The 23322-nt window shown below is 36.9% G+C and overlaps 1 protein-coding gene and 1 pseudogene across 5 annotated transcripts in view; one reads left to right on the top strand and one right to left on the bottom strand.

Annotated features, from left to right (window-relative positions):
• The window catches only part of FAM120C (family with sequence similarity 120C), a 97195-nt gene that overhangs the window by 15821 nt on the left and 58052 nt on the right, over positions 1-23322 (top strand). For 4 of the 5 annotated variants that reach the window (XM_015598389.2, XM_006923680.3, XM_025040938.1 and 1 more), the window contains exons 2-4: positions 2794-3040; positions 4278-4360; positions 11389-11517. In XM_015598389.2, the coding sequence (XP_015453875.1) occupies positions 2794-3040; positions 4278-4360; positions 11389-11517 (459 nt within the window). Of the gene's footprint in view, positions 1-2793; positions 3041-4277; positions 4361-11388; positions 11518-23322 lie in introns of those variants that run through there. The other variant, XM_025040936.1, reaches the window with a different exon arrangement.
• LOC102891655 lies at positions 6813-7209 on the bottom strand (annotated as a pseudogene).

Genomic DNA, 23322 nt, shown 5'->3' with positions numbered 1-23322 from the left:
GATCAAGAAATCTCAGCCTTCTTGAAGCTTACATTTTAGTGATAAATACTTCTCATTGTTTTTACTTTTATTTTTTAAATTTATTTTTAATTTTTATTTCTCAATAGAGTGGACATTTGATATTATATTAGCTTTAGGTGTACAGCATAGTGGTTAGACATAATTTTACTAAGTGATCCCTTTGATTAGTACCCACCTGGCACTATGCATAGTTATTACAATATTATTGACTATATTTCCTATATACTTCTAATTGTTTCAATAAAATATTTCTGAAAGAACGAAAGTATAAAATAGATAAAATGGAGAATATGAGTTCGGACTGAAGAGAAAGTGGAACACCTGTCCTGTCTGGTTATTTGGTCCAATTCCGCATCTACCCAAATCCTGGTTTGGGAAGCACAATTTAAAAGCCATTGCTTTAGACTACTTGTGATTGAACTGAGACATTAAACTCTCAGAGAGTTGTTTTCCCCTGAATTTTATAAATAAGTGTTTGTTCCTCTAGATGACATTACCCCACTGATTAGATGCCTTTCCTCTGTGTTACCATGGCATTCTGTGCTATCTGCATCCTGGAACTTAGTGGACCCTCAATTCATAGTTCTTAGACTAAAAAGTGAGCCAGCAATTAAAAGTTATAGACAGTTGTTCAGAATCTCAACTTTCACTTTCTTTAAAGCTCAAATGTACTTTTCTGATTAGTTGTTTGGGTATTTTGTTTAATTTCACCTAAATCACTTTATTCCCTGCAAATTTGCAAGGTTGACAACTAAACTGGATCAGTTTGGGCCAGGAACAGGAAGTCATTCTGCTTATAGGTGGTAGTAGTCATCATAGATGTAGAAGTGCAGCCAAGATGCTCAGCTGTTTATTCTAGGAGGCATTGTGGCTGGAAGGCTTTTTCTTTGCCCTGGTCAGAATTTAATTGCCATTAGTGGAGATGTGGCACAGGTTTGTGTATTTTGAAAATGCTGTCCAGGTGATTGTGATTTAAATTCCTAGTGTTATAGGAGTCACCAGATTAGTTAAACATCATTAGTCCTTGGCTTTCTGGAGTTGAAATCACTTGGATGTTGGCATAATCAGATCTAGAACAGCTAAAGGTAATATGTTGTAGCAGAAAGAGCGTGGACTTTGATGTCATTTTGACCCAGGTTTCTGTTTCCCAGCTCTGTGGCCCTGAGCATGGCACCTCACTTTTATAAGCCTCAGTTTCCTCATCTGTAAAATGGGGCTTATAATGCCTACATGGTTAGGTTGTGTCGATGGGGGAGAACATATCACACTTAGGACTATGCCTGGTATAAGGGAGATGGATGCTCAGTGACTTATATGACAGGTATGCTGAAAGAAACTATCACTAGGGGGCAGCATAAGACTGTACTACTCTGACCCATCTAGCGTTAATCATAACTCTAGGCCTAAGTATGTTGCAGTACAAAGTAAGGGTTTTTGGTTCCTTTGTCTGGATATCAAACACAGACCTTGCTTCGCTATCTGCTTACCAGTGTCCCTCCCCTTGTGTGACTTACTGTCTACTCATGGCTGTCAACTCTGACTAGATTCTCTTTTCATGGCCTAGCAACAGCTTAATGCATTGAAACTACTGTCAGACTCTAGAAAACTACCATTCCTTTGCAATTTAAATTAAGAAATGGGTCACTTGAGTTCAACAAAATTATTGAGGTCCACAGGCTCTAGAGCCAAAATCCAGTTTTTGTTTCTTCCAGCCATGTGACCTTAGGGATAGTAATGTAAAATGGGTATAAGAATAATAGTTATGGCCTCATAAGATTGTGTCGAGTATTAAATGAGTTAATGCATGTAAAGTACTCAGAACATTGTTTAGCACATAGTACATGTTTAGTATCTTTTAGCCATTATTATTCATACTATACTATGTTCCAGGTCTTATGTAGGAACCAGGAATACAGAGATAAATAAAGTCTGTGCGGTCAAGAAAGTGTGGTGGAATCAGTATGCAGATCATTTCAATATGCTCTAAGTGCAGCAATAGAAAGGTCACATAGCAGTCTCCCTCTGTTCGTAAAAAAACAGTGCTCTCCAGGAAGCCTGGTATAGTGGAAAGTGCATTCTGGAGTCGGATCAGCCTGAGTTTGAATCCTGTCTACACTCAGTCATTATGTAACTTTGAGGGTAGCCAACCTGTTGCAACCTTAGTTTTCCCATTTCTAAAATGGGTGAAGTTTGTGACCCCTACATGTCGGAAGTGCCCTATTTGGGTGTCCTGCTATCTAAACTGCTCCTAAGCAAGAAAGCAAGGATTTTAAAAAAGAGGTGAACTTAGATTCAGAACTTAGATTCAGATTCAGATTAACCTTTCTGTGTCCATTTCCTTGTATAAGTTATTTCATCCTTATCTACCTTGCCCATGGTTATTGAGATGATGAAATAATGTATGTAAAGAATGCACAGCATGTAGAGGTGCTGAGCAATAAATAATAGCTTTATTATCTTTCTAACAAAGGTCTCTTCTGTTATTGTCTAAAGTAAGAATTTATATACTATGTTAATTTCAGTATTCTTTTGAAGAGCCTCAGGCCTCAGTTTCATGAAAGGAGTCAAAAAAGACTGGGCATTTGAATGAACCCGTAGATAATGCTGCCTGGATATATAGGAAAGGCTTTTTTTTTTTTTAAGTATTCTCTGTAGCTTCGTGTAATCTTAAGTTTCAACAAACTATAAAATTTGTTACTAACCTTCCTGACTTCTAACCAAATACAGGTCAGCTTCTGTTGTGTGACCTGTTATTTTCTCCTTCCCTCCTAGGTCTTTCAGAGCCTCGAAGACCACCACTTGGAAGTGGTAGCTTTTTTCAGGGAAAATGGCTTCCATGGCCTTCTTGCCCATGACTCCGAGTATGCGCTCTACAATATTCCCTCTTACTACAGTTCCCATGCTCTGAAGCTCAGCTGGAATGGGAAGAACCTCACTACCAACCAGTTCCTGATGCAGGAGGTGGCCAAGCAGCTGGGCCTGAAGCGGATGAATTTTCCCATATTTGCCGCACTGCTAGGTAGGTAGTCCAAAGAACAGACTCCAGTGATTAGTAAAGTTTGCCCTTTGGTAATAAAAGATGAAGACCAGAACAATTTAGCCTATCATTATTGGATTTATCTTTTGAAAGTTCACATGCCACTGTGCTTCTGGGCTTCTTACTAGAAACTCAGCATGTTTGTCTTATGAATTAATACAGGATATTCCAGAACATTATTTTGATTCTTGTTAACTCTTTTGTAAAATTCCATACCTATTTTATGCAGAGTACTATTTTAGGCCAAATGTTTTACTAGCCCTAGACAGCTTTGATTTCCCAGTCAGAGCATTGGCATTTTTCTCTGGTGTCTTAAATTTTGATCGAGAATACAAATTGTTTTTATTTTTGCTTCTGTTGTGCTAACATTTTATAATGAACATTTCCAAAGCTACAGCAAAATTGAAAGAATTTTGCAGTGAAAATCCTGTATCTACCCCCTGTTTTCTGCCATTAACATTTACTATATTTGCTTTATCATATATCTTTCCATTCTAACCATCAATCCATCTTTCTTTTAAAGACATATTTCGAAGTAAATTGCAGAATTGATTACGTTTTGAGCTGGTTTTCCAGGTATTGATAGCATGAAGGTTAATATCTTGTCTCAGGTGTGAACTCTGTTTATAATTCCAAAGGAGTTGAACTTGAGTGATCTAATGGAGGAGTCAGCACAAGTTTTGGAATTAGGCCTTGGGCAAATCACTGTAGTTACACTTCCTCGGTTTTAGTTTCCTCCTCTGTGAAATGGAATAATAATACCTCATGGTATTATTGATAAGGTCAAATATAATTTGGTATATAAAATGCCCAGCACTTATGAAGCAGGCAGTAATTGGTGGCTGCTATTATAAAAGGCAGCATGACTAGGTGATAGAAAATATCATGGGCTTCACAGTCCTTAGCTTTTTATCCTGGAGTTGGCACTTATTAACCGTGCCACTTTAGGTTACATCACCAAACTTTTCCAAACCTCAATTTTTTTATCTGTAAAATGGCGAAAATATGCTACCATACATTGTTATTATAAAGATGGTACATGTAATGCATGTGATACATAGGTAATCAACACATAGCTACTGTAGTCTTTAGGAATTAGTCATTAGGAATATAGACTTATGTGAATTATTTAATCATTTTCTCTCCCAGAAGCCTTTTCATGGCTGGAAGTTCTAAGAAAACATTTGTACAGTCAATAAATGACAAATGTGCTTTATAGGTAACCACATTCTCCCAGATGAGGACCTGGCTGCTTTTCACTGGAGCCTCTTAGGACCAGAACATCCCCTTGCATCACTTAAGGTAATGTGCCCCATTTCTTGTGTATACATCCATGACATCAGGTTTTGATTGGGGTTTTGATACAATAATTATCTTTCATTAGGTTTAAAATATTCCAAATACAAACATTTATAATTATGATCAATACCCTTTAAAAAGGAAAAGCTCAGTTTTCTACCTTCTGTGAGTTCTTCCTTCCTATGTCTTTCTTTCCTGTGTGGCTCCTTTACTTTCACACTACTGCTACACTCACACAGAATATGTCATTTCTGATATTTCTAGTCACTGAATGTATGTGTGTGTGGGTCTGTGTTTTCATATCAAAAGTCCTCTGCAATAGCAGATGGGTATCCTATAATTCAACTCATTGTTGACACTATCCACCTGGAGATGGCATCAGGTGCAGGTTAAGGGCTCAGTCTCACAAAACTGCCCCCCCCCCTGCCACTTCAGATACAAGTTGCAAGCCCAGGTTATCACCTGTGCTTCTGACCAACCTGCTGTAGATTTGAGGTTCCAACAATTGTCCCCTGCCTTGGTTTTGATTAATTTGCTAAAGCCACTCACAGAGTTCAGGGAAACACTTACTTAGGTTTACCAGCTTATTAATGGGTATGATAAAAGATACAGGATGGACAGCCAGATGCAGAGATATATAGAGTAAGGTCTGGGAGGGTCCTAAGCCCAGAAGCTTCTATCCCATGGAGTTGGGGTGTCTCATCCTCCAAGTGTGGATATGTTCATCAACCCAGAAGCTCTCCGAACCTCATACTTTGGGGATTTTATGGAGGCTTCATCATGTAGACACGATCAGTCCTTAACTCCATTTTCAGCCCTTCTCCTTTCTCAAGTGAATGGGAGTGGGGCTAAAAGTTCCAGGCTTCCGGTGACCAGCTCTCATCTAGGAGCCATCCAGGAGCCCACCCAGAGTCACCTCAATAACACAAAAGGTGCTCCTAGTGCTCTTACTACTTAGGATATTGCAGGGGTTTCAGAAGCTCTGTGCCAGGAACTGGAAGCAGAGACCAATATGTATTTTCTGTTATCTCACACCCTTAATATCTTAAGGATTTGTTCCAGCCTATGAGGAAAAATACTAATACCCCAAATAAAAGAAGTAGTGAGCAAAGGACAGAAGCAGACAATTCATAAAAGAAGAAATACAGTGGCCAATTGTGTGACTAAATGCCAAGTCTCACTAGTGATCAGACATGCAAATTAAATGAGCAGTGTGATTTTTTTTAACCTAACAGTTTAGCAAATATTGAAAAATTAATCTACCTACTTCTATCGTGGTAGTGTAAGTTAGTGACTGTGTTATATTTCCCTAGTTCTTTTACTCTCCTAGATAGTTATTTCACACGTTTTCCTCTCTCTTCAAGCCTCTAATGCTCCTTCATCCCTGCTCACTCTCAGCTCATGACTTGGCTTCCTATTTCACTGAGAAAAAAGAAGCAATGAGGAGAGAACTTCTACTAGCGCCAATCCTTTTATCTTCTCTCCTGCATGCATCTGTATGCCCAGATGCTTTGCCTACCTTCTATTTACTGTGGATGACCTGTCCATGTTTCTATCTAAGGCCAACTCCTACACTCTTAGCACTAGATCCCATTCATTCTAGCTAACTTAGGGGTATCACTATTGCAATTCTCCCTTCTTTATCCTGTGTCATCAGTTTCCCTCTCTTCATTCGCTCTTTCCCATCAGATGTATAAGCATGCACCCATCTTAAAACATCAAACAAAACCTGCTCTTTTTTTTCTGTCTTTATTGAAATATAATAGACAACGAGTTGCCTGCATTTACATTGTACAATTCAATGAGTTTTTTTTTTCAATTATAGTTGGTATACAACACAGCAGCCTCAGCTGTACAGCATATTGATCAGAGATCCACACACCTCGCAAAGCACAACTCACACCACCAAATCTAGCACCCCTCCTCCCCCACATATTCATTCCAACATTATTAACCATCTTTCCCATGCTATACTCTACATCTCCATGTCTACTCTGCAACCATCTGCCTGCACCTCTCAATCCCTTTGCCCTCTTTCTCTCCTAACCCCCGTCCCATCTAGTATCCTTAAAAAAATTCTCTGTATCTATGAGTTTATTTCCACTTTTGTTGTTGATTTTGTTCTTTAGATTCCAAATATATGTGAAATCATGCAATATTTATCTTTCTCTATCTAACCCATTTCATTCAATGCAATACCCTCTAGGTCCATCAAGGCAATATCTTTTTCCATCCCCTTCCTTTTCGTCTACGTGTATCTTTTAATCTGAAATGAGTCTCTTGTAGGCCTCATATGTAGGGATCTTGTTTTCTTATCCATTCAGCCACTCTTTCTTCTGGTTGGAGCACTTAATTCTTTTCCATTTAAGGTACTTGTTGATAGGAATGTAGTTATTATCATTTTTTTTTTTTTTTGTCCACTGAGGCATTTTATTTGAACATATATATTGCATCCCTAGAAAAAGAATCCCAAGATTTTCCCTCCTGTGTGTTTTCATCTTGCTTCTTCATGGTCCATGATGCCTGCTGAAGTTGTCAGTACAATGAAACCAAACTGATGGGATGGGAGCAAGTTGTTCTGCCATTTTCCTAGATCTTTGAATTGCACATTGAATCTGGGGCTGATCACTCCACACTTGTTTAACCTGCCTGTGAAGTTCACAACAATTTTCTCAGCTCTGTGATCATCAATGATTTCAAAATTTGCCAACGTAGCCATGCTTCATCATCACAGTCAGAAACCAGAAGATGACGTTGGAGCATGGCCTAATAAGAACCTGGTGTTTGCCTCTCTTTTCAGCATTGTTGATGCTCTTGAGTGCATCAGCTAGAACGTTCATGCTCACCATTATGGCGGCACGGAAAGATGGCAGAAAGAGCTAGTTATTACCATTCTTATTCATGTTTTTGATACACGTTTTTCAATTCCTAAAGAAGTCCCTCCAACATTTCCTGTAATACTGGCTTGGTGTTGATAAATTCCTTTAGCTTATTTTTGTCTGGGAAGCTCTTTATCTGTCCTTCGACTCTAAATGATAGCTTTGCTGGATAAAATATTTTTGATTGTGGATCCTGGGTTTTCATCACGTCACATATTTTGTGCCAAGCCCTGCTGTACTGCCTAGTGTCTTTTGGGAAATGAGCTGCCAGTCATATGGATGCTCCCTTATATGTAACTAACTGCTTTTCTCTTGCTACTTTTTAAGATTCTCTCTTTGTATTTAACCTTTGGCATTTTAATTATGATGTGTCTTGGTGTGGGCCTCTTTGGGTTCCTGGTTTTGGGGACTCTGAGCATCTTGGGGTTTTATGTCTATTTCCTTCACCAGGTTAGGGAAGTTTTCCATCATTATTTCTTCAAATAGCTGTTCAATATCTTGTTTTCCCTCAGGTACCCCGATGACATGGATAGTTTTACCTTTAATAGTGTCCCATAGGCTCCTTAAATTATTATTATTGTGTTGGCTTCTTTTTTCTTGCCATTCTGATTGAGTGTCCTTGGCTTTCCCATCCTCTATATAGGTCATTTGATCTTTATTCACTTCGTTTATTCCTTCGTTTATTCCATTTAATATACTTTTCATTTCAGATAATGTATTCTTCATTTCTGACTGGTTCCCTTTTATAATTTCCATTTCCATTTTTATGTTTTATATCTCTGTTGAAGTTCTCACTGAATTCATCTACCCTTCCCCTAAGTTCACTGAGCATCTTTATAACCAGTGGTTTGAACTCTGTATCTGTTTGATTGCTTTACTCCATTATTCCTGGATCTCTGCTCTGTTCTCTCATATGGTTTCTGCTTCTTTGTCTTCCCATTTTGGCTGCCTTTCTGTGTTTGTTTCTATGTACTAAGCTAAGCTTCTAAGTCTCCCGGTCTTATTAGTATGGCTTTGTGTAGTAGGTGTCCAGTGGCACAGTCCTGAGAGGGGTTTAGCTGCAGGCTAAATTTAGTCCAAGTCTGTGTCACTCCGAGGCCACCTGTTAAGATTTAGCAAGCAATCCACAGATGCTGTTCTTAGAGCTGCCTCAAAAGGCCACACCAGAAACCGAGTCCAGCTGCCACCAGTGTGAGTCTTGGCGCTGCTCAGCAAGGAGCACCTGACTTGCCGAGGATACACCTGGATGTGGGTGGGGTGGAGCCGCAAGTTGGAGGAGGCAGTTTCAGGAGATCCTTGGGGCGGAGCAACCTCTTATCCAGTTTGATAGCATCTCGGCTATGGCGGTGCTGTGTCCATGCACTGGGAGCAGGGAGGGCTCAACAAGGAACAATGGATACCGCTGCCACTTCTGTACATGCGAGTCTCACCTCTGGCCCTCACTCCGACAACTCAGTGTCACCCTGTAAGCCACTGTGCATCTGAAGTGGCACTGGTGCTCAGAGCGAGCAGGTCCGTCAACCACAGAAGTCCGCTGCGGATGCGGCCCCTTTAAGAGGCGCTGCCGCTGCCGCTGCCGCTGCCGCTGCCGCTGCTGCAGCCTCGGTCTCACTCAGCCGCTGGGGACTGGACAACCTCACGTTCTCTCCCCATCCTACCTTCTACCGTTGCAGGGTAATTTCTTAAATTTCTCTCTAGTTGTGTGTCTTGTTCATCTAGCTCCCAGGTGATTTTCCTTGCTGCTTGCTCCTTGTTTCTGTCACAACTTTGATTTGGTTGCCAGAGGGATGAACAGAGCCTCTATCATCTAAGCCATATTTCCCCTCTTCCAAAACCTGCTCTTGACTTCACTTCATCCAAGCTACTGCTCCATATTCTTCCCTTATATCACACTCTTCTGGAGAGTGTCTATACTTCAGCTGTTTACTTTTCCTTTTCCCTGTTCTCTCTTCAGTCTTCTTTGCTGAAATTGCTCTTAATAAAGTCAGAATGACCTTGATTTTAATACATCCATTGGCCAGCTCTCTGTTTTCACCTTACTTGACCAGTCAGCAGCATATGACCCAGTTGTTCATTTTCTCTTCCATAGAACATCTTCTTCCTGTGGCTTTAAGGACACCACTCTCTTCTGGTTTCCTTCCAACTTCAGTGGCCGCTGCTTCTGTCTCTTTTGCTGCTTCCTTATCTCCTTCTCTACTTCTTAACTTTGGAATGTCCTAGAGTTCTATCTTCAGTCCCTTCTCTTTTCTATCTACAGATGCTGCCTTGGTGATTGATCTCATCTAGTGTCATGATTTTCTATCTATCCAGTGATGGACCATCTATCCAATGGTGACTCCTAAATATATGTCTTCAGCTTTGAATTCCCCTGTGAACTCCAAATTCTAATATCTAATGACCTATTAAACATTTCAAAGAAATATGTCCAAATGGAAACTCCTGATCCTTTCCCTATATCTGTTCTTTCCATAGCCTTCCCCATTTTCATTAATGACAACCTCACCCTTACAATTGCTCAAGCTAAAACCTTTGGAGTCATCCTTGACTTCTCTCTCTTCCTCATGTCCCACATCTCTTATGTCAGCAAATACCATCATTTTTCCCTGCTACTACCCTGGTCAAGTCACCATTTTTTCTTGCCTGGATTATTATAACAGCTTACTAATCATCGGTCTTCTGCTTGCATTCTTCCCCATCAACCCCCGCCCCCCCAATCTATTAATCTATTCTCAATACAACAGCCAGAGTGATCCTTTTAGAAACTGACTTAGATCATGTTGCTTCTCTATTCAAAATACTCCAGTGGCTTTTCATGTCACTCACCCAATCTTTACCATGGCCTACAAAGCCCTGTACTGTCTTGCCCCTTGTAACAGCTGATTTCATCTTCCCTTTTCTTTTGCTCTTCTAACCTTTGCACTTATGATTCCTTCTATTTGAAAGGCTTTTTCCCTCCACAAAGGTGTTTCTTCACTCCTGTAGGTTTTCTTGAGTGCTATTTTCTCAGTGAGGCCTTTCCTGACCACCCTATTTAGAATCATATGCACATGTGTACGCGCGCGCACACACACACACACACACAAACATACTCACTGGCATTCTTTAGCCCCTATTCTGCCTAGATTTTCTCCAAACACACTACATTTTATGTATTTATTCTGTTTGTTAGATTCCCTTCACCCCATCCCAACACACCTATACTAGAATGTAAGCTTCCAGGAAGGCAGGAGTCTTTGTTTATCTTGTTCATGGCTATAACCCTGATGCCTAGAACAATGCTTAGTACACAGTAGGCAGTAAATATTTGTTGAAGGAATGAATGGTACAGCCCTTTGCCTAAATAACTTATATGAAAAGCCTTCAAGTTTATATCCTTTGACTCAGTAATTACCATTTAAGGATGCTTATAATTAAATAATTGGAAAATGGACAACAAATCATACCTATATTTTTTCACAGCATTAAAAAACCTTACTTAAAAATTTTTCAAACATCACAAAAGTAGAGAAAATTATATAATATAGTGAGATACTGTTGTAACATCTTCCAGCTCCAACAGTTATCAAGGTATAGCCACAATTACTATTGTGATGCTGTTGCTAATATATTTTAAAACAAATTCCATACCTTAAGTAATTTCAGTCCCACATTCAGTATGCATCTCTAAAACATATAAGCATTTTCATACATAAACACAGTGCAATTATTACTCCTTACAAAATTAATGATCATTTCTTGATATTGTCTTAATATCTAGTCCTTTTTTTGTGTGTTTTCCTGATTGTCTCAAAAAGGCCTTTTTGTGGTTAGTTTACATGGTCCACATATTACAACATTACATTTAATAGCAAAAAATTGGAAGCAGCCAAAATATATCATGAAAGTAAACTGATTAATTATGGCAGCATCATAAAATAGTGACTTTCTCTGTAATAGGATTATAAATGATATGATTTTATCTTTCTTTTATACTTTTCAATCTTTTCCAAGTATTATGTGCTGAGAATTGGGGGGAAAACTTTTTATAGAACAGATTTTAACTCTCTCAGTGGATTTACTGAATTTGAATTTTGTATATCACCTCAACCTCATCCTTTTTCTTAGTGACTCATGTCTGAAGTCAGTGTTCCTTGTTTATCTTACGTCTTCTAGGTCCGAGCTCATCAGCTGGTTCTTCCTCCCTGTGATGTGGTGATCAAGGCTGTATCTGAGTATGTTAGTTCCATCAAAGACCCCTCTAACCTGGATGTGGTTGGGAAGGATGTTTTCAAACAGTCTCAGGTAAGCTAGCCTCCTCCTAAGAGTCATCTCTTTTCTTACCTTCACTAGTACCACCAGCAAATCTGATCTTTTGTGTGCTGCCTACCTTCTCTCCTCCTAGCTGCTTGTTTTCTCATTTTTACATACAGGTGCCCCAAAGTTTCCTTGAGAAAACGTTACTAGGCCTGGATTGAAAGGGTCCTTTACCATTTATCCACTGATTATCAAAATTATGCAAGCTTATTCTGGAAAATTTAGAAAATAAAGAAAAAAAGTCACTTTAAATCTCATTACCGAGAAACATGCTATATTATCACTGCAGCATTATCACTTCTACTCTTTTTTTGTTTCAGTGTATATTTTAATATAAAGTATGTCTTGCTTAGTGAAGGATAATGGGTAATAAAAAAAGACTACTTAAAGCAGTTCCACATAAAACAAGGATCAATATTTCATTGTTAATAGTGAAAAAAGGGCTCGACTGGGATTTCATCTTGTGAAACTAAAAGTTAGTAAAAAAGTTAGTAAAATAAGTTAGTTTTATTTTTAACAATTTAATTTATATTTGCACTCTGGGTTTTTCAGTTTTATTTTCTAAATTAACATACAGTAGAACTGACTTTTGTATGTGTGTGTTCAGTTCTATGAATTTTTAAAACATGTACAGATTAATATAACCACCATCACAATCAGGATCATAATAGTTGAACCACCCTAAATCTCTCAGGCTATGCCTTTGTAAACATACCCAAATTTATCCCTGTCTTTTGGCAACTACCAATCTATTCTCTTTTACTATATCTTTTAGAGAATAACATATGACTGGAATCATACAGAATGTAATATTTTGAGAATGGCATTTTTCATTCAACAGAATGCCTTTGAAATTCTTCCAAGTTGTCGCATGTTTCATCTATCAATGATTCATTTGTTTTCATTGCCGAATAGTATACATTGTGTGGATATACCACCATTTGTTTATTCATCCACCCCTAGAGGATATTTGAGTTGTTTCCAACTTTTGGTGATGTGAATAGAGCTGCTGTAAACATTTGTGTACAGGCTTTTGTATGAATATAAGTTTTCATTTCTCTAGCATAAATATCTAGGAATGGGATTCCTAGGTCATATAGTAAGTGTATATTTAACTTGAACTTTATGAGACCCTGCCAAACCATTTTCCAGAGTGGCTGTTCCATTCTTCGTAAGCACTTATTATGGTCATTATTTTTTATAGCCATTCTAATAGGTGTATAGTGGTAGCTCATCATAATTTTAATTTGCATTTCTCAAATGACTAATGATGAACATTTTTTTCTTGTGCTTATTTGCTATCTATATATCCTCTTTGATGAATGGTCTGTTCATTAACAGTCTTTTCCTCATTTTTTAATTGAGTTGTTTGTTTATTTACTTTTGAGTTTTGAGAGCTCTGTATATGTTCTGCATTCAAATCCTTTGTCAGATATCTGGTTTGCAGATATTTTCCCCCAGTCTGTAGTTTGCCTGTACATTGTTTTAACAGTGTCTTTTGCAAAGCAAAAGTTTAAAATTTTTATCAGTTTTTATCTTTTATGGATCACACTTTTGGTGTCCTAAGAACTTTTTGCCTAACTGCAGGCATGACAAATTCTCCTGTTTGCTTCTAAAAATTATGTGATTTTACATTAGAACAAATACCTGGTTTGAGTTCCTTTTTGTATAAAGTGGGAAGCGTTTTTGTTTTGTTTTTGCATATGAGTGTCCAATTGTTTCAACACACTTTGTTGAAAAGACTGCTTTCTCCATTGAATTGCCTTTATCAAAAATCAATTGTCCATGTTTGTGTGAATCTATTCCTGGACTCTATTCTGTTCAATTAACCTATGTGTCTATTTCTTTGCAAATAGCACATTGTCTTGAATACTGTAGATTTATGGTAAGCCTTTTTTTAAAAATGTGAGTGTGTATTGTGAGTACAGAGGGAACCAACTTAGGGATGCTATTTTTTAAAACCCATAGTAAAGATTTTATTTAACTCATGAGAAAAACAAATCTTATATCTAGTTCAGAAGAGAATCTGAAGAGCACATTTAAAGATCAGGTGTATTGAAATGAATATGCAAATTGAGGAAAACTGGTTTTTCACAGTTGGAGAACTGTTTCTACTGGACAGGACATATCTGCATCTCTATTAGTCTCCTACACCACAAAGAATTGTAAAAACAGTTCCCATAGGAATAAGATCACAAGGAAGGGTGTGCTATAGACACTGTGAAGGCCACACTAATGCTCCTCAGAATTAAATGTTTGCTCAGTCAATGTCAATTTATTGTTTTTACTTATTATTTTTTAAATAGTTCTAGTTCTTTTTCTTTACTTTCTTTTTTCATTTATTATTTTTTATTATTTTTATTTTTCAATTACAGTTCACATTTAATATTATTTTATATTAGTTTCAGGTGTACAGCATAGTAGTTAAATGTTAATATAACTTAATGAAGCAATCCCCCCAATTAGTCTAGTACCCACTTGGCACTATACACAATTATTACATTATTATTGACTATATTCCCTATGCCGTACTTCACATCCCCGTGACTATTTTGTAACTACCAACTTGTACTTCTTAATGCTTTCACCTTTTTCACCCAGTCCCCTAACCTCCCTCACATCTGGCAGTCACCAGTTTGTTTCCTGTGTCAATGAGTCTGTTTCTGTTTTCTTTGTTTATTTTGTTCTTTAGATTTGAGTGAGATCATATAGTATTTTTTTTCTCTGTATGACTTATTTCATTTAGCATAATACCTTCTAAGTCCATCATCCATGTTGTCACAAATAGTAAGATTTCATTTTTTTATGGCCGAGTAATATTCCATTGTATATATGTACTATATCTTTATTAAATTGTCTGTTAATAGTCACTTAGGTGGCTTCCATGTTTTGGCTATTGGAAATAGCACTGCAGTGAACATAGGGGGTGTGTATAGCTTTTCAAATTAGTGTTAAGGATTTCTTCAGATAGATACCCAGAAGTGGAATTTCTGAGTCATAAAGTAGTTCTATGTTTATTTATTTGAGGAACCTCCATAATGTTTTCCATAGTGGTTACACCAATTTGCAATCCCACCAACACTGAACAAAGGTTCATTTTTCTCCACATCCTCGCCAACGCTTGTTTTTTTTTAATTTATTGATGATAGACATTCTGACAGCTGTAAGGTGATATCTCATTGTACTTTTATTTGCATTTCTCTGATGATTAGTGACGTTGAGCATCTTTTCATATGTCTATTGGCCATCTGTATGTCCTCTTGGGAGGAATGTCTATTCAGGTCCACTGCCCATTTTTTAATTGGATTGTTAGTTTTTTAGGTGTTGAGTTCTATGAGTTCTTTATGAATTTTGGATATTAATCCCTTATCGGATGTGAATATGTTCTCTCATTCAGTAGGATGTCTTTTCCCTGTCTTTTGCATGTGTCTGTCCAGTTTTTCCAACACAGTTTATTGAATAGACTGTCTGTATCCCTTTCTTGCTTCCTTTGTCATAGATTAAATGACCATACAAATATGAGTTTATTTTTGAGCTCTCTATTCTGGTCCATTGATCTATGTGTCTATTATGCCAGTACCGTGCTGTTTTGATTACTATAGCCTTGTATTATAGTTTGATATCAGGTAGTGTAATACCTCCAACTTTGTTTTCTTTTCTCCAGATTGCGATGACTATTCAGGGTCTTTCATGATTTCATACAAATTTTTGGATTATTTGTTCTAGTTTTGTGAAAAATGCCATTGGTATTTTGATAGAGATCGCATTGAATCTATAAATTGCTTTGGGTAGTGTGGGCATTTTAACGATGTTAATTCTTCCTACCTGTGAGCACAGTATATGCTTCCATTTATATGTATCGTCTTCAATTTCTGTTTTCAGTGTCTTATAATTTTTTGATTACAGGTCTTTTACCTCCTTGGTTAAATTTGTTCCTAGGTATTTTATTTTATTTTATTGATGCAATTGCAAATTCAATTTGTATTCTTAATTTCTCTTTCTGATAGTTCATTATTGGTATATAAAAATGCAACCAATTTCTGATTAATTTTAATCCTGCTACTTTACTGAATTCTTTTATGAATTCTAATAGTTTTTTTTGGTGGAATCTTTAGGGTTCTCTTTATATAGTATCATGTCATCTGAAAATAATGACAGTTCTACTTCTTTTTCAATTCGGATGCCTTTTTCTTCTTTTTCTTATCTGATTGGTGTGGCTAGGACTTTCAATACCATGTTGAATAAAAATGTTGAAAGTGGACATCTTTGTCTTGTTCGTGATCTTAGGGAAAACGATTTTAGGTTTTCCCCACTGAGTATGATGTTAGCTGAGCATTTGTCACATATGGCTTCTGTTATGTTGAGGTATGTTCCCTCTATTCCTACTTTACTGAGAGTTTTTATCATAAATGAATTTTGTCACACACTTTTTCTGCAGCTGGATTTTGTCACACTTTTTCTGCATCTATTGATAATGATCATATGATTTTTATCTTTCAATTTGTTAATGTGATGTATCACATTAATTGATTTGTGTATGTTGGACCAACCTTGCATCCATTGAATAAATTACACATAATCATGATATAATGTTGGATTTGGTTCACTAATATTTTGTTGAGGATTTTTGCATCTATGTTCATCAGGGATATCTGCCTCTTTACTTTTTTTTGTAATGTCTTTGTCTGGTTTTGTAATCAGGGTGATGGTGTCCTTATAAAAAGAATTAGGGAGCCTTCCTTCTTCTTCAATTTTTTGGAATAGTTTGAGAAGAATAGGCGTTCATTCTTTTTTGAATATTTGGTAAAATTCACCTGTCAAGCTGATGGTCTAAGGACTTTTTTTTTATTGGGAGTTTTTGATTATTGATTTGATTTAGTTGGTAGTAATTGTTCTCTTCAGATTTTCTGTTTCTTCTTGATTCATTCTTGGAAGATTGTGTGTTTCTAGGAATGTATCCATTTCTTCCAGATTGTTCACTTTGTTGGCATACAATTACTCGTAGTATTTTCTTAAAATCCTTTGTATTTTTGTGGTGTCTGTTGTCACTTCTCTTTTATTTCTAATTTTGTTTATTTAGTTCCTCTTTTTTTCTTAACGTGTCTGGTAAAACGTTTATCAATTTCGTTTATCGTTTTCAAAGAATCAGCTCTTGCTTTCATTGTTCTTTTGTATTTTTTTAGACTCTATTTTATTTATTTCCATTCTGATCTTTATTATTTCTTCCTTCTCACTGGCTTTGTTTGTTGGACTTTTTCTAGTTTCTTTAGGTGTAGAATTAGATTGTTTGAGATTTTTGTTTGTTTCTTGAGGTAGGCCTGTATTGTTATGAATTTCCCTCTTGGGACTGCTTTCACTGTGTCTAAAGATTTTAGTTCATTTTGTTTTCATATTCATTTGTTTCAAGTTATCTTTTGATTTCTTCCTTAATTTCATTGTAAGCCCACTCATTGTTTAGTAGCACATTATTTAGCCAACATATGTTTCTCCATTTTTCTGTTTTCATCATGTGATTGATTTCTAGTTTTATACCATTGGGGTTGGAGAAGACGCTTGATATGATTCAGTCTTCTTAAATTTATAGAGGCTTGTTTTGTGGCCTAACATGTATGTGGTCTATCATGGAAAACGTCTGTGCACTTGAAAAGAACGTGTATTCCGCTGCTTTGGGGTGAAATGCTCTAAAAATATAAATTCCATCTGGTCTAATATGTTGTTTAAGACCACCGTTTCTTTATTGGTTTTCTGTCTGAATATCCATCCATCGATGTGAATGAGGTGTTAAAGTTCCTTATAATTACTGTATTACTATTGATCTCTTCCTTTATGTCGACTAATATTTTCTTTATAAATTCCAGTGCTCCTATGTTGGGTACATAAATGTTTACAGGGATTATATCCTTATGTTGCATTGATCCCTTTATCATTATGTAATGTCCTTCTTTGTCTCTTGTTATAGCCTTTGTTTTAAAATCTATTTTATCTGATGTAAGTATTGCTATGCCAGTTTTTTCTTTTTATTTTCATTTGCATGAAATATCTTTCTCCATCTCTTTATTTCAGTCTGTGTGTGTCTTTCGATCTGAAATGAGCCTCTTGTAGACAGCCTGTGTAAGGGTCTTGTTTTCTTATCCATTCAGCTCTCCTACGTCTTTCGATTGGAGCATTTAATCTATTTACCTTTAAAGTGATCATTGATAGGTACATAGTTATTGCAATTTTATTCATATTTTGGTTTTTTTGTTGTTGATAAATATGTAGTTATTGTCATTTTCTTATTTTTGATCTTTCTTTTTTTTTTTTTTTCTTCCAAAAGAAGTCCCTTTAACAATTTTTTAATAGTGGTTTGTTTTTGCTTTACTCCTTTAGCTTTCTTTTGTCTGGGAAGTTCTTTATCTGTCCTTCGATTCTACACAATACCTTTTCTGGATAGAGTAATCTTGGTTGTAGGTCTTCACTTTTTATCACTTTGAATATTTCATGCCAGTCCCTTCTGGTCTACAAAGTTTCTGTTGAGAAATGAGCTGTCAGTCTTATGGGTTCTCCCTTGTAAGTAACTACTGCTTTTCTCTTGCTGCTTTTAAGATTCTCTCTTTGTCTTTAACCTTTGGCATTTTAATAATGATGTGTCTTGGTGTGGGCCTGTTTGGGTTCATCTTGTTTGGTATAATCTGTGCTTCCTTGCCTCATATGTCTATTTTCTTTGCCAGGTTAGGGAAATTTTTTTTGTCATTTTTTCAAATAGGTTTTTAATTCCTTTCTCTCTGAAGAATCTTCCCCTTCTCATATGCCTATGATGTGATTGTTGATATGCTTGACGTTGTTCCAGAGACCCTTAAACTATTCTCATTTTTTTGGATTCTTTTTTTTCTTGTTGCTGTTCTGACTGGATGTTTTCTGCTACCTTGTCTTCCACATTGATGATTCAGTCCTCTGCTTCAATTAATCAACTGTTGCTTACTTCTAGTGTATTCTTCATTTCAGTTATTGTATTCTTCATTTCTGAATGGTTCTTTTTTATGGCTTCTGTGTTCTTTTTTTATGCTTACTTTCTTTTTATTGATGTTCTCACTAAGTTCCTTGAGCATCCTTATAACCAGTGTTTTGAACTCTATATCTAGAAGGTTGCTTATTATCTCCATTTTGTTTAGTTCTTTTTTTTGGAGTTTTCTCCTGATCTTTCTGTTGGACATGTTTCTTTGTTTCCCCATTTTAGCTGTTCCTTTGTGTGTGTGTTTTTTCTATGTATTAGGTATATCTACTCCATCTTATTCTCTGCCATGTGACTTATGTTGTACGGAGAGTCCACACTGCTAATTGAGGTTGCCTGACACCAGTGCCAGGCCTGGGGTAGCTCAACAAAATGCCAGGGGCACCCCCAGGCCTTCTTCTGCCTGCCGGCTGCCCTTAAGGCTCAACTGCTAAAAGCCTTCTGTGATACATGGGGCAGTATGGCTGCCCACCTTGGAAAGCACCTTCAGTTTCAGTGGTGAGTGAGGTAGGTGGGGCAGTGTCCCAAAGAGTCACCAGAGTAGAGTGAACAGAGTTTACCGGGTTAATGCAGATTCAGATTTGGCTGTGTGGTGGGAGGTCTCAACACAGAAAAGATGGCACCTGCCTTCTAGCTGCATGGGAGGAAGGCCCAACTCAGGGTTCATGGAAGCTGTCCTTCCAGTCCTCGCTCTGAAGCCACACAACTCAGTCTTTCCCTGCGTGTCCCTGATACCTCCCAAGCTACCGTTCCTCTTCTGGAGCCTAGCGTGAGTACCTGCAAACGAGTGAGTCTGTGCATGGGCCCTTTAAAAGAGTGCCTGGGTTTCTAGCAGCTTTCCGTATACTCAGACCGACAGACTCCCCACCTTTTTCATAGCCAGATGTTGTGGTGGCTTCTTTTTCCAGTTCTGGTACACCACTCTGGGGCCCCTGATATATCAGGGGGTACCTCTACAGCCGAGGTATCCCTTCCGATTCTCAACCTCCACATGTGGGTGTGGGGCCAACCGTTTTGTGTCTCCACTTCTACCGGTCTCGACATGGCTTCTTTATATCCTTAGTTATAGGACTTCTGTTCAGCTAGTTTTCGGAAGGTTCTCCACGTTGATTGTTCTATAATTTAGTTATAATTTTAATGTGGTCATGGGGCGAGGCAACCACAGCATTTTTCTACTCCACCATCTTACCGCAGCATTCTTGGTATGTCTTAAAATTAGGTTCTCCATTTTTATTCTTTTTCAAAATTATTTTGTCTACTCTAGTTTCTTTGCATTTCCGCATAAATTTTAGAATAGTCTTGACTATATCTACAAAAGTCCTGCTGAGATTTTAATTGAAATTCTTTTAATTATACAGATGAATTGGGCAAATCTTCAAATCCATGAAGACTCTCCATTTATTTAGGCTGTCTTTGATTTCTTTTATCAGTGTTTTATAGTTTTTAGCATGCAGGTCCTATACATGCTTTTTTATAATAATACTTAACATATTTAATATTTGAGGCATCTATTGTAAAGGATATTGTTTTGTTCATGTTAATTTTTAATTGGGTGTTGCTAGTACATAAAAATATGATTGATTTTTGTGTGTTGACCTTGTATCTTACAACCTTTCTAAACTTCCTAAGAATTTTTAGTAGATTTCTTGGTATTTTCCACATAGACAATTAGATTGTCTATAAATAAGGGCAGTTTTATTTCTTTTCCTTTCTTGTCCATTCAGTATGCTATTTTTTTTCTTGACTTAATGTACTATCTGGGATTTCCAAACGATGTTGAATAGGAGTGCTGAGAGAGGATATCCTTTTCTTGTTCTTGATCTTTGGGGAAATCATTCACTTAGCATTAAGTAAGAAATTAACTATAGCTTTTGTAGATGCACATTATCAGGTTGAGGAAGTTCTATTACTAGTTTCCTGAGTGTTTTTATCATGAACAGATGTATTTTGTCAAATGCATTTTCTGCATCTATTGATTGGATCATAGGTGCTTCTAATATTCAAAAATATTAAACTATCCTTACGTTCCTAGGACATGGTCATGTTATATCATTTGTTTTTAATGTTGCTGAATTACTAGATTTTTTATTGATTATTTTTGCATTTATTTTCATGAAGGATATTGGTCTGTAGTTTTTCTTAATGCTGTCTTGGTCTGGTTTCCATTGCTGGACTCATAAAATGAGTTGGCAAGTATTCTTTCCTTTTCTATTTTTGGGAAGAGATTATGTAGAATTGGTGTTATTTCTTCTTTAATTGTTTGATAGAATTTGCCTGTGATGTGTCTGACATGTATTTCTTTGAATTTATCCTCTTTTCTATTTGCTGAGCTTTTTGAATTTCTAAGCTTGTCTTTCACTAAATTTGAGAAGTTTTCACTTATCATATCTTCATATTTAATGTTCCACATTCTCCTTTCTTTCCATGACTATAATGGCACCAATGTTAGACCTTTTGGTATTATACCATAGATCCTTGCACTGTTTTTTATTTTTTAAATTATTTTTTTTCTCTGTATTTAAATTTTGGTTATTGTATTTTTAAGTTCTAAAGTTTCCGTTTGGTTCTTCTTCATGTATTACTTTTTTTTTTTACTGAGACTTTTTATCTTTCTATTTGTTTCAAAAGTGTTCCCCTTACTTGCAAGCATTTTTATAAAGCTGTTTTAAAGTCATTGTCAGATAATTCCAATATGTGCGTCATCTTGGCATTGGCTTCTATTAATTAAATTCTTCTATGCAAGTTAAGATTTTCTTGGTTCTTCCCAAGGCCAAGTAATTTTTTATTGGCTCTTGGACATTTTGATTATTATGAAATTTTTGGTCATGTTTCAATATAATGGGGAATGTTGGTAGTTTTGCTTTAGGAGGCAGTTGACCCATTTAGGTTCAGACCACAAGTTCTCATTATCCTTCTGTGGACCGTGGTTTCAATGTCAGCACAATTTTCAAAGGCTTTGCAAACCTATTTGGATCGATCCTGTGTGTATGCCACCCAGTGGCCAGTCTATGACTTGGACTGTGTTTTATCTCTTCAGTTCTCAGAAACTATGGTCTCCTTTTCAGTGTCAGATTCATACAATTACTACTCCCTTTCTGCGATCTCTTCAGTACTTCTCAGTTCATAGGAAACCTTTTTTCTGGGGCCAAGTAGCATGAGGATAGAGAGAGAAAAAGCATCGAAGACTTACCCCACCTGTTGAAACTACTGCCTCTCTGGCTGGAGAAGAAGGTTCTCTCATTCAGTTTTACTTTTCTGCTATTCCCCAGTTGCCACCACTGCCACCTCAAGTTTGCTTTAGACTGGCACACATGAGAACATAAAAAAGAAATAGAATAAAAACAGGGTGTTTCTATACACTTTCTTGAGTTATTGGAGATCCCTTTCCCACTCTTCAAGACACAAATAGATTAAGGTTTCTCCTGGAGTACTCTCTGTCCACATCAATGGATGCTTCTAGATTTCAGGCTGCATTGTGTCCACACCGGTAGATAACTGGAGGAAAAAGAAATGCTAACCTTACCCTTGGTTCTATAGTACTTTGAATTCTGGTCTTCTTATCCAGTCCTCCTGATACTATTTAATTTTCAGAGTCCTAAATAGATGCTCCTGGTTTTTATAACTACCTTCAGTGGGGACAAGGTAGAGTTTACTTCTTCTTATCCAGGACAAAAACCTCTTTATAGATTTTTTTTTTTTAAATGAGTAAAGAATGAAATATCAGTGTTTGGTTTGGGGGCCATAAGTTTTTCTAAAAAAATGTTGTGATACCACAATCTAATATCCATTATTTCACATTTAACTTTCTAGCACAATCATAAAGAGGGTTGTTTTTTTATAAAAAGTGTATCTGAGCTTTATTTTACGAAAGGGCTTACATTCTTTTGATATTCAAAATCACTCCCTTTTCGTGTGCCTTTCCTGCCATCATCTTTCATAATTCTCTCTTCTACCTTCCTATTGGTGTTAAACACTAACTGTACCAGATCCTCCTTTGTCAGTGGCTTCTAGCATGATGTGAGCAGTCCTCCATTATTTTTCTTGGCTTTAGGAAATCCTGACTTTTATGACAAATTTTCTTATTCATTTTGTAGTTTTGCATTGTATTTTTAGCTGTTTGCATCATACAGTTAGGAAGAGACCAACCCACAAAGAAAGAAATCAACATGTCGGATAGGGAGAAATGCTAGTGTTAAGTAGGCGATGCTGTTTAGAGGGAGAATAAATTTTAATTTTTAGGTGTACATTATCATTTGACATCTGTATATTCTATTGTGTCTACGACCCAAAGTCCAGTTTCCTTCAGCTTCCATATATTTGATCCCCTTTACCCACTTCACCATCTCCCTATTCCCCTATATTTGACCTCCTTTACCCCGTCTACCTCCCCTCTCTTCCCCCACTCCACTAGTAACCACTAGTCTATAGTCTTCTGGTAACCACTAGTCTATAGTCCATGTCCATGAGACTTTGTTTGTCACGCTCATTTGTTGCTTTTAGGTTTATATCCCACACATAAGTGATATCGTGTGATTTTCAACTTTTTCTGTCTGGCTTATTTCACTTAGCATGATTATCTTGAGGTCCATCCATGTTGTCGCAAATGGCAGTATTCATCTCTTCTTATGGCTGAGTAATATTCTATTGTATATACCACAGCTTCTTTAGACAATCATCTATCACAGGACACTTCGGTTGCTTCCATCTCCTGGCCACTGTGCATAATGCTGCTATGAACATCAGTGTGCAAATATCTTTTAGAATATGAATTTTCAAGTCTTTGAGGTACATACCCAATAGAG

Source organism: Pteropus alecto, unplaced genomic scaffold (assembly GCF_000325575.1).
Source record: "Pteropus alecto unplaced genomic scaffold, ASM32557v1 scaffold249, whole genome shotgun sequence".
Taxonomy (NCBI): Eukaryota; Metazoa; Chordata; class Mammalia; order Chiroptera; family Pteropodidae; genus Pteropus; species Pteropus alecto.
This window is presented reverse-complemented; position numbering and strand designations above follow the sequence as displayed.